This window comes from Papilio machaon, chromosome 7, assembly GCF_912999745.1.
Source record: "Papilio machaon chromosome 7, ilPapMach1.1, whole genome shotgun sequence".
NCBI classification, from domain to species: domain Eukaryota; kingdom Metazoa; phylum Arthropoda; class Insecta; order Lepidoptera; family Papilionidae; genus Papilio; species Papilio machaon.
This window is the reverse complement of record NC_059992.1, coordinates 2,958,156-2,977,471: the sequence shown is the minus strand read 5'-3', so window position 1 is coordinate 2,977,471 and position 19,316 is coordinate 2,958,156. Positions and strand designations below refer to the sequence as shown.

Sequence of the window (19,316 nt, the reverse complement as noted above, 5' to 3'; positions counted from 1 at the left end):
TAATAAATAACTTTATGTCGTATTTGAACAAAAAGATACCAATCTATTGAGTGGAATAGAACTTGCTTCGCAGGTAACAACGAACAAGTTTGATCGCCTATTGGTGGCATACGTCATCGCCTCTGTGGTGTGTTAGTAAGGGACGGCCATAGATAGCCATAGGGAGGGGGTACAGGCCTGCCAGGTAAGCGACTGCAGCCGCTTGCACGTCCACAAGGATAAAGCTCTGGAATATAACACCTTTACTGTGTACCAAAGTTAGAACGTTACTTGTAAACAAGAAGAGGCTGCTATGCATATATTTTTCTTATCTTCAAAATTTTTCTTTTAAGAATTTATAAAATAATTTTAGAGCAGTATCAAAAGGTCTAGCATTTGTTACTGACAATAATAAATTTATAAAAAATATATAAATTAGTGATGAATTATTATTTTACGTTTTTTTTAAACTTGTATTGTTTTCAGAACTCAAGGTGTTTATCAAATTTCAGATCTCTGATTAATCTTTCAACAGGAAGCAGTTGTGATTTCCATTCATAGATTTGACCTAAATAAATAAACAGGGCAAGTTAAATGAAATTGTTTAATATCGTTACATTATGCTATATTTGCTCGAATAGGCAGTCTTAAAATATTTGAAAATATTTTTCAAATCGCGTTCCTATACACGCACGCAAGTAATTAACGCGTAACATCAAAACACAGTCCTTGAAAATAACTACACGGTGTGTTTTAAAGGGTTGAAGTTTTTCGCATTGTATAGAGCCATTAAATATGCCAACGGCTGCGTGTTCTGTTTAATTTAGGGTTGATTTGTTTGTTTTACCGGCAAAGTTACAAATTCCATTTGAAACTTAACTAGGTATGTAATTTTATGTTTAGATTAGACTTCGAGGCATTTTTAAGTCACAGTACGATGTTATTACCATAAATTAAAAATAATCTTTTCGATCGTATTAATGAATGTACACAGAAATTGCAATTTGTTATTGTTTTTAACTTTATTAAATTGCAAAGGAGCAAATACAAAACGATGTAGTTTAAAAAATTTAATTCATCTCCTTTCTTAGCGTAGGTATAAAAAAGTCTTAATATAATGTATATTATAAATAATAACTTAAATATAAATTCAGGATATTAAGACATGTTTTAATGAAATTCTATATTTCGTTCATTGAAAGAAGCACTTTTAAAACTGTAATAATTTTTTATTGCTATACTATTTGATAATACTGATTCAATTTATGTTGCTAATTACCGGTCCTGACATAAAACAGTCTTTCTCGCTATTAAATCCAGTTTCCTCAGCTTGTTTAGCCAGCGTTAATTATTGTGTTTCCCGCACAAAGAAGGAGCCGTAGCCTTTGCTTGCTTTGGATGCCTTCTGGATAATAAGTATCGTTAGCTCTGGACTTGCTAAAGCTGTATTCAACCTTTTTTTTATTATTAAATAGGTGTTATATTGTCGTTTTCCTGTTTATTAATAATTATCTGATTTTTATCATTATTTTTATGAAATTCAATAGGTAATGAGGATAGATTGTAAAGTTATACCAAGTACACAAAATTTACCGATTTTTGTGGAATTTACCTACTATGTATTGTGGGCGCGAATGGTAATAATTTCATATAATAATGTTATTATTTATGCCGTTATTATTTAACAAAATATATTTGTATCTAGGAGAGGCACATACGTAATACTGCAACGAACTTAAAAATATGACGTTGATAAAAAGCGGTGTTCATACTTGCGTGTCTCAGAAACGAATGTTTCAAGTTTGCATTGATGTGTGTACCCGCCTTAAGGCAACTGCCAGCCTTCTTTGAATATCAAAGGGAAGTTGTGGCGGTTGTACGGAGACCGTTTGAAAGGTCTTTGACCGTCTTTACACTCATTACACATGGGAATCCTGACTCACCACGTAACAGTAAGGTGTAATTAAAAAGGACTAACAGCAAAACGATGTGAATAACACGTGAGACCATCCTCAAAATGAGAACACGTACACGGATACTGTAATAGCTTAGTGGCTCTGACTTCACTGTCAAATAGTTTTTGTGTTCTCATAGCTTTAGGCGACAAACTCCTCGAGACTATGACTTTAATTTACTAATTTCTAAGCGCATCAGTAATCAATCAATCTCTATTTAGAAAGTTCACATTCGTTATTTATGTGACATCTAGCTTAAAATCGATGAGAAAATTCTATTCCGTATTACATAAATTACAGTATCCTACGTAAAGCCAATTTACAATGTACCCAAAATATATTACTCGCAACATGCTCATGTTTTCATTATAATATTGGCCGCAAACATGTTTTATTCTAAAAAAAAAAGTGCTGTAACGTCCTTTTTTCGAGGTCGAATGTACATTACAGCTGCAATCGAAACAGGTTAAAATGCCAATAAGGCGAGCAAAGGCTTTTAAAAACACAGGGCACGTGCTTGGAACCGCAGACGGCCAAATCAGTTGGCAGGGGCCCGCGGCGCGGCAGGTGGAAGGACAGTATTGCCAAACGATCCATAACAATGCATCGTTAAAGCAGGTAGCCCCTTCATATTTAACAATCGAAATGCTTTAACGTGCCTCCGCATCGTGTATTACATTGATTTATATCGCAGGAAACGCTCAAATTAAACGCAAAAAAATTAAATGTAGAATTTAAAACCGTTTAGATATTAAATAGACACAATTAAAAATTGTTAAATTATAGAATAAGCGGATATAAAAGGCCTTATCTCTATTATTTTACATTTTAGTTATCAATTAACGTAGCAAAATGGTTGATCGATGTAACGCTAAATAATTATTAAGCTTAAATAGGGTAATTCTATTACAATCTGTTACACAATAGCTTGCATACTTGGCGGCCGGGTTTTGCTGTGTTAAATGGATTATGCAGATTCACTTACTGTTAAGTCATTGCACGTAACGTTATGCGTTATCGTTGCACGGTACACGCAAACAATTACTCTTCTTCGATAAAATCGTTTCAATTACTATGCTTATTAAATTGATCTTCATTTTTTTTACTTTCCTAAGAAACTAACTTCTACAATTAAATTATATAACTGTTGAGACTTTTTAAAAATACATAAAGTAGCTACAATGGAGTTTTATATTTATTTATTTATTTATTTATTTATTTATTCGGAGAATTAACAGACACAAGTTTATGTTATAGTTACATGCGTACAATCTAATATATAAGTACATAAAAACTTATATCCTAAAATATTCTCACTGAGACATACATAATTATAAAAGAAGCTACAAAAAAGTAAGAATACATACTAAGTGTAAAGTGACAAGTAATAATAAGATGTAAACAGTCCAATCAAACATATTCTGCCCGGTAACAAAGCCACGTTACGATGAAAACAGTAAATTATATATTTACAAGTGTATAAGATGCAAGGGTAATTTAACTACTTAATTTAATAGTATATACTTAATTACTTAACCTTACTACTAAGTGTCATAAGCCCATTACAGATAGTAATAAATTTAATTGTAAGTATACCTACGTTTCACATAGATACATTTATCTAAGCCCACAATAGCATTTATTTCTTTTTTAAATTTATATAAGCTGTTGCCGAAAAGGTTTGTAGAACCAAATTTTATATTATATGATTTACATATTCTTTGTAGAGGAGCTCGCTCGCCGGCGTTAGTGGAGCACGAAACTGTGTCCAGTAACGCCGTCGATCGCGTTCGTCTAGCGGGGGTTCTGAAACGAATTTCTGCCAACAAGGCAGGGCAGTTATACTTAGCATTACATATGTTGTACAATATAGTAGCATCTATTTGTTGCCTTCTATTTTTAAGTGTAGTTATACTAAATTTTTCTTGAAGTTTTTTATATGATAAAGGTTTTCCAAACAAGCGAAGATGCACCGCACAAAGAAATTTTCTCTGTATTCTTTCTAGTCTTTCTATGTAGGTATTATAATGTGGGTTCCACACTACTGATGCGTATTCTAATTGAGATCTAATTAAAGTTTTGTACAAAATAAGATAGCTTGAGAGCTTTTTAAATGGTTTGGTAATGCGCAATACAAAACCCATCATTCTATATGCTTTTTTGATAGTATTTTCAATATGATGATCTAATATTAATTTTTCGTCGATATAAACTCCAAGGTCTTTTACTAATTTTACCTTCTTTAACAGTATATTACCCAATTTATATGTATTTACAATGTTCATTTTATTTCTAGTAATAGATATTTGCATGCACTTATCATAGGCTAAATATAGTTTACTGTTTTTACAATACTGTTCCAGACGATCCAAATCTTCTTGTATCAATATACAATCATTGAAGTTTTTGACAGTTTTATATATTTTAAGATCGTCAGCGAACAACAAAAAAGACGCATGTTTGAAACAGCTCGAGATATCATTCACAAAAATAATGTACATTAAAGGACCGAGTATGGAACCTTGTATAACACCAGATGTAACTTCTGCCTCATTGGACATATAGCCGTTTATAGTAACTTTTTGTATTCTATGGTCCAGGTATGATATAAACCACCTTAACAAATTCCCCTTAATACCATTATAAGATAACTTTTGCAAAAGAAGTTTATGGTCTACTTTGTCAAAAGCTTTTTGAAAATCGGTGTATATTACGTCGACTTGGTTTCTACTATCCATAGACTTGAACAAAAAATTGCTATATAAAAGTAAATTTGTTGTTGTTGATTTGTTTTTAACAAACCCATGTTGTTCCTCGATTATGTGTTTTTCTATATGTGGATAAATTACATTATGTATCAAACATTCAAAAACTTTAGGCAAACATGATTGACCAGATACAGGACGATAATTGGTAACATAAGCTTTCGGCCCCGACTTATGAATTGGTGTGACATGAGCCATTTTCCATCGATCCGGGAAAATTCCCTCCGTCAAACTTTTATTAAATAGTAAGTACAATGGATACGATATCACGGCCCTAATGTTTTTAATAAATATAGGTGGAATTTTGTCTGGACCTGGCCCTTTATTGACATCTAATTTTTCTAGTTGTTTTGCGATTATTTCCTCGGTTAACAATATATTGGTAATATTACTTGCGCTTATGTGTTCACTTTCCATATTTAGTTCCTCTGCATTTATACTAACTTTTTTTTCAAACACTGAATTGAAAAAATCCGAAAACAGATTAGCCACATCTTGTGGATTATCGGCAGATTTGTCTCCAAAAAACATTTTATTCGGATAGCAATCATCTGACTTACGCTGAGATGATACAAAACCCCAGAATGATTTCATATTTTCTAATAACAAATTTTCTGTAGAATTGGTGTAGCACTTGAAGTCTGTTTTTAGTAATAATTTACAACGCGCCCTGAGTAAACTGTATTCGCGATAATCCGCCGATAATCCATAAATTTTCCACTTGCGCCATACTTTTTCTTTACGTTTAAGTGTCTTTTTCAGTGCTGATGAGAACCATACAGGATACAGAGTTTTTCCTTTAATCTTAAGTGGGACATGGACATCAATTATCTCAAATAATAGATCGTAAAACGTATTAACAGCTGTGTTAGTATCCAAGTTACCTAGTTTTGACTGCCAATCAATTTGCTTTAAAGCGTTAATTATTTCAGGGTAATTTGCTTTCCGAAAATTATATGTCGAAAGTGAGTTTTTTTTCATTATATGGGGAGACCTTTTTCTTCTGCTAAAGAACTGTACGGAGGGGTGATAATTGTCAATTTTTGTTAAAGGAATAGCTGTTTCAATATGTGAAATGAAACCTGAAGTACAAAACAACAAGTCTAAAAGTTTATTATTCGAGTTTAATATATGGTTGTATTGATACAAACCTAACATTTCACATGTTTCAATTAGCGATATACTTTCCTCATTCAGACCTGATATAATCGGTTTTAAAGCTTTGTCGATATCCTGAGTCCAACCAATGTCGGGCAAATTGAAATCACCTACAATACATACCTCAGTTTTTTGTTTAGTAAACTTATTACAAATACTTTCTAGATTTTCCAGATATAATTTATACAACCTAGTTCCAGATTTTGGGGGTAAATAAACAGCGTTTAAAAGAACTTCGTATATATTGACACATGAATAACAAATTTGATGTAAGTAAATACACATTTTTGGTTATTCGATGTGATTTTGAAATGTAAAAGTGCTTAATGTTAACAATTTTTGCAGAATAATTATTAAAGTTGAAGTTAATAATCTAAGTGGCCCGTTGCTTCGACCTCATAGATCAAAGATAAGTTAAATTAATGAGCTTCCTTTTATTTTTATTTTTTTTATATTTAACCGTTTATTATACTTTTTAGTCAGACGGATAAATACCATAAGTATACAAAATAATACGGTACTTATAATTTTACATAAGGATTCTACAGATTAGAGCTAATGCACTAATGTTAGGTACAGATAAACGTACATTATCTTATATACTACATAGATTCCGTGTTCAGAGTAACTCGGCGTGCGGCCGACAATCTGTCACAACCGTTATCGACATCAATTGACCGCTTGTCCAACAAACCTAAAGGCATCGTTCAGACTGCTAATGCGGATACAGAAGGGCAATAAGAAAACAGTCGAAGACATTAATTTCCTACCCATTTCGGTGAAATGTGATACTCACAATGCAAGTTTCAAAACTTTTCAAAAAACACACGAAATTATTGGAACGAAGTTCCTTATCGCGCGTTGTGAAAGGGGGCTAGACGGAAAAAATTCTTACGAAAAGTTGTCACGACACTTTTTGCTATATCACCATGGCAACGACGTGACAATATATAACGAAAATTCATAGAAATAAAATGTACTTCTTGTGAAGACTTAAGTTTTTTATGCACAGAATAAACATTGGTTCCTTCACTAATTAATTGAAAGGAACTTCGTTCCATCCGGGTGTCCCTTGACACCACCTCTCAAGTTTTTGTTCTTCTTGTAACTGTTTGATGCACTATACTCGCTGATAAGTGAATATCCCAGTTTAATTCTTTGGCTGTAAATTAAAACTACAACAGTGGTATTTTTTGGTACGTTCAATAAATTGTGAAAGTAGTAATGAAAGAGGTGTGACGAACAACGTGTGAAATTGCGCAATAAAACACTTGGCGGCAACTGTACCGGTCAATGTAAACATTAACGCAAGAAACATATGTAAGTACAAAACTTTAAACGCTGTTTTTTTAAACAAACGACAATGCTTTTAAATAATGTAATTTACTGTACATAACATTTATTATGTTACTTTTAATCTAGTTCTTACAAATTTTAATTACTTGCACATTTAATTTATTTTTTTAACGTCCAAAATTTTGCACTAAATGTTTTCATAACGGTAACCTCTGAAGTTCATGTTCATTATAAACTAGTAGACACGGAGTTACAGACAATAAATTAGGTATACCTCGGCCTATTCATTTTATTTTGAAGGAATCATATTCGTCAAAGGGATAATGTTGCAAGTAATTGAAACTACATAAGTCTTACATGACGTTGAAATTTACGTCATTAAAATAACGTCTCGCATCGACTGAAGCGTGACCACTACAATGAACGGTAACTCACCGTGTAGTGTTTGCATACTACAAATTGTAAACTGTAAATTGTATACCTAGTCGTTCAAACTAGTTTCTATCTTTGTAAATTACGTTATAACTTAACTATAATTTGAACCAAAATACCACCTAATTAACTTATTTCCTTGACTACTGCTGCGAAAGTCTAACATTTATGTCTGAAATGAATTATGTCAGAAATAGAATATTTAAGTAACACTAATTGCTGAGCAAAATAAAACAGTGCTTAGTATCGTTTCATATTTACGAATGCCTATGCTCTCAATTCTTTATTGAAAGTAAGTTATTTTTGCAATATGTTTAACGAGCTTTCTGTATTTTCCCGGCTTAATATAAACGTTTAAGTATCTGGGCTTGTTTCTTTTATTACCTTGTCGACATTATTTTATTAAGGTAGAAATTGAACTTTATGAAAAGCAGTGCATTGCAACGTTAGCAAATAGCGGTAGGCCATTATTTAAGAAACGCAACAAATGAGTATACCAATATTCTTTGTTTTCCTGACAACTTTGTATTTCTTTTCTGCGGTTCTTACTAGAACTGTTTGGCGTTTCAATTCAAGTAGTCAGTCCGATATAATCTGGCGATACTCGTCGTGTGCGCCATCTCGTAGAGTGGGGAATGTGCAACTTTTCACACAGCTTCGATTCCTTTCACTTACAAAACTTGTTTTATGCTTCCTTTTTGATTGGACAAGTACGGCAACATTTACAATCGAGTTGTTCCGCTCGATTTAGCAGTTTCCTTTTTTTTACTTCACCGTTTTGTTTTCTTCAGATTCGAAGTGTAATGAAGTCACGTTTACTTTTTGTCATTTATCAATTTCTGTTTTTTTTTTTGGTTCCGATTATACAACATTATTTCGTAATTCAATTGTAAAGCCTCCATGTAAAGTATCTCAAATGTTGCCTTTATTTTACAAGAGTAAATGTATCTTTTTATGTTTTGGGTAAAGCATAGGCCATAAGCTTGATGGCCAAGTAATTTATTTTTCAAAGACAAAGTGATGTATTTGTTTCATATTTAGTTGACGTGCTTTAGTAGGTACGCTCATTTGAGGAATTGTGTCAGTTTTACTTTAGTTAAATATAATGGTGACCTTTAGTACAAGGCTGAGTAGTAGTCTTCATCTATCTTCATCTTATTAGAGTTCTTTGCTTCGCAAGAGTTTATCATTGTCACGTTAATGTTATGTAACCTTATGTTACATACAAATTTATTGGTCATAATTAGTTTAAAAAAATAATCGACGCTTAGCTACAGAATCTGCACAATTGTCCTTAATACTCGTAAGTTCACATGAGACATTGTATTACCGGTGACAACGTTCCCACATGAGGAGCACGTATCCAGTGGAAACAGTGGCTAATGTTGGCAAGTGTATCGACAGTTCACCGCTCAAGCTGCAATCCGACACATTGTGGGGCCCGCATGCTCCCACGGTCTCCGTTTACAGCGCCACCGCTAGGGTTGCTAATACTAATTACTTTATAATGTACCACTAGTCTAACGTACCTGTAATAACTAGTCATATCGTACTGAAAAAAATGAGCCTGATCTTTAGTTTAAATTTATTGGATCCCAGATTAAGCAACCTTTCGCTTGTAAAAAACTAATTACTTTTACATACTTTTACTAATTACATACAGTTATGTCTCTTTATACATAAGAAATGAGTAACTAAGAAGAGAAGGAGGCGAATCGTGAGTAAATTAGGAACCTTACTCGATAGAGAAAATGTATTAGTATAAACTATACAATTCTAAAACACGCCGGCAATGGTACACTTTCTCGGTCTAGCTGATAATTCAGAACAGCTGCGCCCACTGCTTACTGTTTCACTCTTAATATCTTTAGTTCAGTTACTTTAGTTAAAACTAGTTAAATACATATATTTCGGTTCAAAAATCCAAGTTTACAGTAAAAAATGTGAAGCCAACCCTAATTATTATTTCCCACTTGTGGCTGAACATTGCTCTCTGCATTAACAATGCGGAACACGTGTGTTTTCGTTGACACTCGCCTAGTGGAGAATAGAGTCAAGAAAGGAACGACAAAGTCCTATGTGCTTGCTTTACTAATGCCCTTGTTTAACAAAACTCGCGCCATTACAGAAATCATCAAGCGTTGCTCTACCCGATCTTATAACTTTATAACTTGAAGACTTGAGATGTATTTGAAATCTTGTGTTTCAAAAACAATTAAGCTTATTCACTGAATTAGTTTCCTTATAGTTAGCTTCTAGTTTGTCAAAAGATCTAGTAATAACATTTATTTATACTAGCCTAGTCTAGGTAATTAGATGTTTATCATCTATTAAAATTAATTTTTATTTAACGCTAAGCTGTGTTACCTTGAAAAGCACCACGGCCGACGCCCTCTCACTATCTTATGCATACGCGACTTGCGCCGCAGTTTGTTTGTACTTTGTAGATTAATGCAGGAGATTGTTAATGTTCTATCAAACAATGCTTTGTTAACATTCTGTTCCACTTTAATATTTAATTAATTCTAACACTTATCAAATTAAATATGGTTGACATATAAGAAAGAGAATATATCTACAGTCAATAACGTAATGATTAGAGGTTTAATGCCTAAATTGTTTATTTTAATATCTCAGTAATAATATCTATTCTGTCAATAATTAAGTTACCGGTAAGTAAAGTTCAATATGTTTGTTTTAATAGTCTCCACATATAATTAAGTACCATTAGGCAAGCTGCCATTGAATAACACTTGCATCAATTCATCCAGGGGGGGTCTTTCATTAAAATAATATGCCCCATGTCTCTTAATGCACCACAGGTTTAAACACAGTCCGTGTTAACCAAGATGATAATTTGTAGATATTTTTTAAATCTATTTATATATATAAAAGAAAGTCGTGTTAGTTACACTATTTTTAACTCAAAAACGGCTGAATCGATTTGACTGAAAATTGGTGGGCAGGTTAGAACTTAAGCTTAGAACCAGGAAACGGACATAGGATAATTTTTGCCCCGTTTTCTATTTTTTATTCCGCGCGGACGGAGTCGCGGGTAAAAGCCAGTATGAAAATATTACAAATCCACTATGAGTGTAGAACGCACAAAGTAATTTGTAATTTTTAGGCAAATTAATTTGCTAGCTTCTAAACTTCGAGAACTTTTAATTTAAATGTTATTTTCATGGATGAAAATTAATGAATTACAACTCAAACAAATATAATAAAAATTACCAATATTGTTTTCTCCTTCATTCGGTTTTTATCAAGACATAAATAGTATTAACCATTTCGTCGAATTTCGATGATAATTTTTCCATAAGCTCTTAAGAAATGAGGGCAATGTAAAGACCTTTCTGGTGACTTTGGAAGTTGATAAAGCGTTGAGATAAAGCAAACACAAGCGGCAGCCAGTTATACAAGGGTAACAATGTTTTTGTCCCGAAATAAGGACACTCCATTTCTAATTATTATCACCTTTCCATCTGATATGTCGAATATGATCTGTCATGTTAGAAATCTGGCAAACTTATCTGGCTGGTGAGAGAATCGCTGCTATCTCAGTTAGATCTGTCAGAAAATATATAAGTCCTACATAGACATGGAAAACACATGATAAGACAGCTCACAGTCAGGCAAAGTTCCAGTGGCACTTTTTTACATTACAGATGCGGTAATGAACTATTAAGCTAGTATTAAGTTTGCTTATGGGCATAGATAATTTTCTTGCACTAAACTTAATATTAAGTGGAAAAGACATGTCCAAGTGCACGGCGGACAGTTGGCAGCATTGGTTTCGAAAGCGACGGCGCAACTCAGTGTGGCCGGCGCACGCGACCCCGTGTCATTGACCGCCAGCCCGCGTCCGCGCCCGCGTCTTACTCCTTTCCACCGTTTTTTACCTTTGATAATTTTCTTACAACCAACGTACTTTCCAATTTCATAACCGATTTTTATTCACTTTCTCTATTAAAGCAACGATTAATCTATTAGAACGTTACAAGTGTTCCGTGACAAAGTTTTGTACGTAATTCAATCTGGATTGAGCTCGGATTTTGTTTCTACGAATTGTTTCTAATGACAATAGAAACCGGAACAGGCAACGGTCACTTTAATAAAAAGTTTCTACCGATAGTTTCGAGTTCATTTATACAAAAAATTTATAGTTTCAATAAATCGTCAGATACAATTTAAAAACAGGCAATAGTTAACTTACGAAATAAAGAAAGGATAAGGACGTTTCCGGGACAATATTTATTTGGCTTACAATACGAAAATCTGAGTGGCATAACATTTGTGCACATTATCGAAGGGCATCGGATCGTGTAAGGCTCAGTGGTGTAAAGGCAGGCACCATATCTTAAAAAGGCACCGATAACAACTAACATCTAATTGCTTGGAAGTATATTTAGCAATCTTGGTAAAATATCTGATGTCCTACTTTATTAAACACAAATGTAAACGCGTTATTGACGAAAAGAAATAAACTAATCTCCAAATTACAAATGCTTTCGTGTATACTTACTTGCTCTATACATTTTAGCAATAGTCGGCCAGACTTTGTTGTATGTAGTTTTGCGTTTAGCAGACAGTTATATTAGGCCTCTATAAATACACGAGATGCGGATGCCTCGTTACTCGTGTGAACAAATAAAATTCCTCAATCAAAACACAGAGCGGCTGATTATGTAAAATGCATACTTACTGTAATATATGTATTAAACTTGGAAGCTAAAGATCAAAATTTTTAAACCCTTAATCAGATGTGTAATTTTAATTTTACATCTGATTATAGAAAAATTTATTCTTAAATCATTATTTTTTTTAAATACAAAAATTATATAAATTTATGTATGTAATAATTGTGTTTATTAAGATTTCTGGCAAAGGATATTCGGATAATAAAGTCGTTCGTAACTAAGCAATATTAGCTTTCGAGGACCTGGCAACAGAGCACTGTAAGCTGAAGATGGATATTCATTATCATAATACATGACCATTAATTGGTATTGCATTACAGCTCATTTCATGGAGTACTGACCGTCCCAATTGTACTCATTTCCTTTCTACGCCATCTATTTAAAAATTAAAAAGATCCATTGTAAATCCATTACAATCCGATTCGCTTTGTTGTCGATTTATTGACAATACGCAGGAAATCGTATCAAAAAAACCTGAAGCTTCGTTTGAGCTGTTCTTTTTTTTTTAATTTCAAACTACACAAAGGTCGCTGGCCTACCTGATCGAAAGCACTCCCAACGATTTCGCCATGCAGTTAAATTTTATGGCAAACGTTTACTGATCATAAATTCTACGATTTTTAAAGTGGGTTATAAAAGAGATATCCACATATTATTTTGTAACGTAAATCTTTTGTAGCTTTTTTAACCAGGAAACACTTCTAACAAACTGCCTGCATTGATGCAATCACGTTAAAGGCTACTTTTAAAATAGTAAAATGTGTCAGACGTAAAATCTGGTACCTAGACTGAACAGAACTGTCCGATTTACCTATAGTTTAAGGAAGACGGATTTTTTTCTCGTGATGTTCAGTATTTGAATCCATTTATTTCTTCCCGCTGTACTCGAATACCTTGAATACCGCCTTGTCATAAAATGTTAATCTGGTTTAATCATCATCTATTCATATGAGTAAGCATTACGTATCACTATTACTTTTACAATACCAAAAGAATTTCTGAAATAAATTATTACTGACTCGAATCCGGAAATAAATGTCCTTGTACAGCGCCCAAAATAAATGAATAAAAAATATATGCTTTTACATTTAGTTTAATTTTAAAACATAATTGCTACATTGACTAGCATTTGTATTACGACATTGAGTAATATCTTCGCGGGCATCGTTGGTATCGGTCTGTGCGGAATCAATTCGATTTGAGTCGATGCACGATGTTTTGTAGACACGGTATTGAATGTTTCCGACGTTTACAATCAATTTTGCTGCACGAATAAATGTACTGTGTTATTGAATACTATTTGTGTTTAACAAGCATTTATCATATTTTTGCTACTTCAATAAAATTAATTAATTGCATATGCGTAATTTTTGATTTGTATTTCGTGACAGTATATTTTGTTCTATAGTTACGTATAGTGTTAGTCATTGTACTAGATGGTGGTGTACTTAAGCTACTAGTACAATAAGTAGGTGAATGTCTCGACTATCTCTCTCTTATTGTGCTTTCTTTCCTCATTCCTAATATACTCAGGATAAGCCACAATGTTTTCGTAACGTGAGGCAATCACATTGTGTTATTTCTTAGGCTCTTTCTTCTTTGACTTTTGTTGCTTACAGTACGTTCTGTGTTTTACTGTTGTTTTGACTTTGTGCTAATCTATGTGTAATGTTTCAGTGTGTTCTGCGCTGCCGGAGGACGAGCAGCATGACGCGCACGAGGGCGACGACGTAACGCTACAGTGTCGCTTCAGCCTGCCGCCCGGCCCCGACTCCCTCACCTACTACTGGGTGCGCAACACCGCCAGCGGGCACGACAACGTCGCCATCGGCAACATACCGCTAGAGACTAACTACCAGTAAGTGATTTGTTATACTACCTTAATTAAAGCTGGATGTAGACACATCTATGTGACCTCACAGTACTAAGAGAAGTTTTTGGAAGTTTTATTAACAAAAGCCAAGTCAGAGATTGGGTCTTTATGACACTTAAGTTGGTTAGTTAGCTTGCTTGACGAGGCTCTAACAATCTTTATCACGTTTTAGTTAAGTTTCTGTTACAAAAACCCGTTCCTTTTTGATCTTAGATATTAAAATTTGTACATACTACTATGTAACTATGAAGTATCTGCTTTTTTCAATTGACTGTACCTGCACGCAAAATAATCAAACAGTTTTTAGGTTGATCCATCAGGCGTACAGTCGGCCGATATCGAGTCCGCCAATGCCAATATATAGTAAAAAAAATTCTAAACGTTTTTCGGACCGATCTTCCAACGATTGTACAATCGAGCGGCGGTGCACGACTTGAATAAATAGTCTTCTCACACGTGATGGTATGCCCACGCACACGATTCAATGCTCGATACTAAAGCTTCTAACAAAGACATAAAAGTGTATACTTATATCCAACATGTTACGCTTCTGCGTACAGTCAAAGAATTAAATTCGCTACCAACTTGGCCGACTATCGTACAGCAAACCGTCATCATTAAGAGCTATCATTTAACGCGTATATATGTGGTATGACAAGTTTTCGACCTTATTGCATAGTGATCATAAATGACATTTTTTCGAAAATGGTAAAGAAATATATGTCCTCGACTGTACATTAAAACTTTGCTCACTTGATAGTTTTGAAATATGTAAAAAACAGTTCTTTTACTTTAAACGTTCCTCATATTTTATCAAAGTTTTTACATTATGCAGAAGCGCTGCAGAAAAGTCGCATGTTGTTTTTCAAACAAATAAAGAACAGTTGTGTGAAATAAAGCAAATGTACCTGTAATCAATAAACATTTAGCTAGAATGTATACGAGTAGATGTATGTAAGAGTAGAGCAATGAAAAGCCGTAATATGTGTCAACGCTTCTGGGTTCAAAAACACCTTTGTATCGAACTTCTAATTGGTTATATACAGTCATCATTAAAATTGCTTTCGTTCAAGTAGGTGATAAATAACAAGTATTTCTTGTTATTTTTTTAAAAACGCTTTAACAACAAATTGTTAGCATATTCAAAGTCTTGCACTTGCACAGCACTTGCAATTTACCTTTATATGTTGTACCTCTTTCGGTGTTTTTACAAGCCGCTTTTTAACATGTTAATTGGAGTACAACTGGTTGTTAAGTCATCATGATTTCTTGTAATAACCTTATTTACTGAGACAGTCTAGGACCGTTTCACTAGTATCAATTGTTAACTCTGTCAATGTAGTTAGATTTTCATTGTTTTCTCTTTGTGTACGTTTGTACAATGTGCATTTCCGACCTTCGCCGGCATACTGTACGTGTAGTTACGCATTAACCAATGCCACAATAAAATGTACGTGACCGTGACAGTTTGCACATTAAAATATAACAGCTGTGCAAAATTATTGCATTGTTTTGTCCTTGAATGTTACCTATGCAATACTGCTCTAGAATTTTAGAGAAATTTAACTCTATCCAAAAATATATATATTACTAGCTGTCTCCCGCGACTCCGTCAGCGCGCAGTTAAAAAAAAAATGAAAAATAGATGTTGGCCGATTCTCAGACCTACTGAATATGCTCACAAAATTTCATGAGAATCGGTCAAGCCGTTTCGGAGGAGTACGGGAACGAAAACTGTGACACGAGAATTTCATATATTAGATTTTCGTGTTTAATTAAAATTTGGGTATGCGCAAATGATTGAAAATATCATCATTTACCTCCTTATTTTAATCTGTGTGTGATCAGCACTCCAGACTTTCGCTCTCCAGATCGTTCATCATTTCATTCGGCACTTCCTTATCATTCGTTCTACTTATATTGGTATGCTCCCATGTTGCTAGCTTATATAAAATATTCTGAGCACTCATAATGAACCCATAGGATCTATCAACACTTAAATATGCCACTTCACTTAATTCACTTGAAACTCTTCTTGTTAACATAACTCGTGAGTCATAAGTTTAAGAACGAGCATACTTTGGTTTAGTATGAATTTATTGTTACTAACTAGGTCATACTTATTAAAATAATTTTACGTTATTAGCACCGCTTGGCTTATGATATTTTATAACTATTTACCATTTTGTTGAAACGTATTTAAGTTATGTGTATTCTATAGTATGCATGTTGAATGCACATAATTTTACTTGTAGTAGGAACCAACATTGAAAAGGTGTGGTTTACCTACATTTTACTGTAGTTTCTTATTACAATGTAAACATAAGAAAAACGACTAAGGTGTGTTTTCGTTGGTATCGTCTACTATTAAGCCCGTTTACACGTTTTCAGTTTTAACTGTACAGCCGAACTGTTTACTTAAATCGTACATCGTAATTGTTCGTTGTATGTGTAGGCAAAAGTTGAACTGTCAGATAAAATGTTCAGTTTTCAATTTTGCCTACACACCTTTTGTAAAGTTTACGGGTTTTAAAATAATAAGGTGATTCTAAGTTTTTCTTTTTAATTAAAATATCAACATATAAAAGGTCAACAACAATAAGGCATGTAATAATGAGAATATCTTTACACATAGAACTCTATAACTCCAATTTATTCAATCATGTTATGATATTATTTTAAATGGTTTATTCGGTATGTCCATTTAACTGTACATTCGATATTCGTTGTATATGAAGATTGTAATTGGGAGCGACGGTTTAACAAACACATGCGACAACAACAGATACAATTTAATAAAACCCGTACTGGATCTTAATTGACGGGTTGACAGAAGTGTTTGACCCAAAAACATGATTATTTGTGTGAAATGTAATAACAGTGTATGCTTCGAATTTGTTCACATTATTGGGATCAGTTTTATTAGCATACCGAATGGAGTCAAATTTTACATATAGATTAGAACAATTTTTAAGCCTTTTATCTTTTGAATACAAAGATTTCTCAGAACTCTTGAAAAGTGACAATTTTTTATTGAAACGACTGTACACTATAGATTTCGAAATTTTTAGAAATGAATTATCGTAAACAATTTGTGCCTATAATAATCATGAGCAAGATTATAACAAATTCCCGATTTCCACAGAATAAAATACGCGCCGTCTGAGGGTCGTTTCGATCTTCTGGTATCCAACGTGACGTACGAGCGTGACAATGGGCGGTTCGAGTGTCGGGTGAAGGCGGGCGGATCAGGACGCACGCTTCATGCGCAGGGGCACGCGCTCACAGTGCTTACGCCACCGCAGCCGCCGCGCCTTACTCCCGGACCTAGGGCCCTCGCTCACGAAGAGCAGGAGCTCAGGCTGCAGTGCTCTAGCTCCGGCGGCTCCCCTGAACCCTCAATCAAGTAAGTTACCAACATTAACATGTCCCATGTCACAACGATTTGTTCGTATGAAAGGAAACTTCCCAGCCGAGTTGGTGAACAACATTGGCAATTGACTAAGATCATAATTCGAGAAAAAAATATGCAGAGCGTAGGGAAATTTTACCTGAATATTCCTATAGTAAAAACTATAAATATTTTGGAACAAACAAGGATGCACAAAAACTTAATAATTATGTTTCCGGTATTTGAGCACAAAGTATAAAAGCAAACAGAAAAGGGCGGCAAAAGGTTACCTTGCCTGGATATTGTTCAGATTTAGAGAATTTATTTAAAAAATGTAGCAAATGTCAAGATGGCAAGGAATATTGTGCAATGTAGCGACCTTTACTTCTTGATTAAATACAAAAGAAATATATACAACATTATTGATACTCAAGTCTTCAAGGAATTTTTTACTTAATCATAACTCCAGGATAAGCAGTAGGAAGTAAAAAGTAACTTTTTAGTTATATCTAAAACTCTAATTTAATACCTTTAAAGATTTTTCCGGTGACGTATTCAATATGCTTTCCAAACGCCATCCACTTGTTTGAAAAAAACCTTTTACATAGTCTAGCACTTCTCCATGCCACTCGGTACTGTTAATGTGACCTCTCTCAGATAATTTTAAATGTATTAAGTACTTTAAAGCGACAATTTTCGAACCCCAACTTACGCTTTTATTGAGTTACTGACAGTTATATGTGGACATTAAATACCATTGCTTTCAACTACATTATCTTTAAAAATATTTCAGCTCTCTACGCATTATTATTTTTGAAGGGTCGGTCAAAATAAGATATTATTATATACAAAGACAAGAACAAGAATGGTTTAAGAACACGATATTATTGTAATACTTTTTCTCAGTTCTTGTGTGGTTTTGAATTTGTAATTCGTATATATCTCCGGCAGTCTTTTTCAGCAGAAATCTTTTTTTGTTATTTGGTAACATTGTTTATAATAATATAAGAAGAGAAAAAATAAAGGTAACTTGTTACAGCATGATATATTCATAACAACGTGTGTACAAGTTAACCAAATTAACAACACACTAAGTGTTACATTTTAAAATATTCTAATAGTAACATATCCGTAATCTCAAATACTTGGTCGTTTAAAATTGATAAAAATAGTTCCCCATTCACAATACATTATCCCCATCACTCTTGTCGGTCCCTATTAGTTTTTTCTATAAAGATGAGAGAAGGTTTTTTATATAGACAGCTGCGAGTTTTGTCTACCAAGTCCATAAAACACGTGACGCATCTATCCCCTTTAGTTTACACATGGCGTCATCGTTTGATACAAAGAATTTGAATACGTAAAATATTATGCCATTTAAGTATTTATTTGATTATAATAAACATCATTGTAGTAAATACTCATAATTTCAAATGTTTCTGTGTACAAAATGTTTGTCATTCTGTCGTAAAACCGTCTTGATTATATAAGTAGATTCATTTAATGATCATTAAGGGACTGCTTACATTAAACGGCTCTTGAGTATGGATATAAAAATGTAATACAAACGTATTAGCTAAAGATGTTGTCTTACTTCGTATTGTCGCATACCGTTACCATCTAGTCTCTCCATACGTGTCATACAGTTTATGAAGACCTTGAAATAACTGGTTGTAATTAATTCAATATACTCTAGCTCATGAGCAAGCACCGATCTTGTTATTGATTGATCCAGCACTAATTAAACAAACATAGTTGTTCATTGAA

General features: G+C 33.6%; 1 protein-coding gene across 1 annotated transcript in view; it reads left to right on the top strand.

Annotated features, from left to right (window-relative positions):
- LOC106714127 (hemicentin-2) overlaps positions 1–19,316 on the top strand; it is a 41,554-nt gene that overhangs the window by 11,725 nt on the left and 10,513 nt on the right. Inside the window, exons 2-3 of the mRNA XM_014507077.2 lie at positions 13,963–14,143; positions 17,304–17,564. Coding sequence (XP_014362563.2) covers positions 13,963–14,143; positions 17,304–17,564 — 442 coding nt within the window. The remainder of the gene's footprint in view (positions 1–13,962; positions 14,144–17,303; positions 17,565–19,316) is intronic.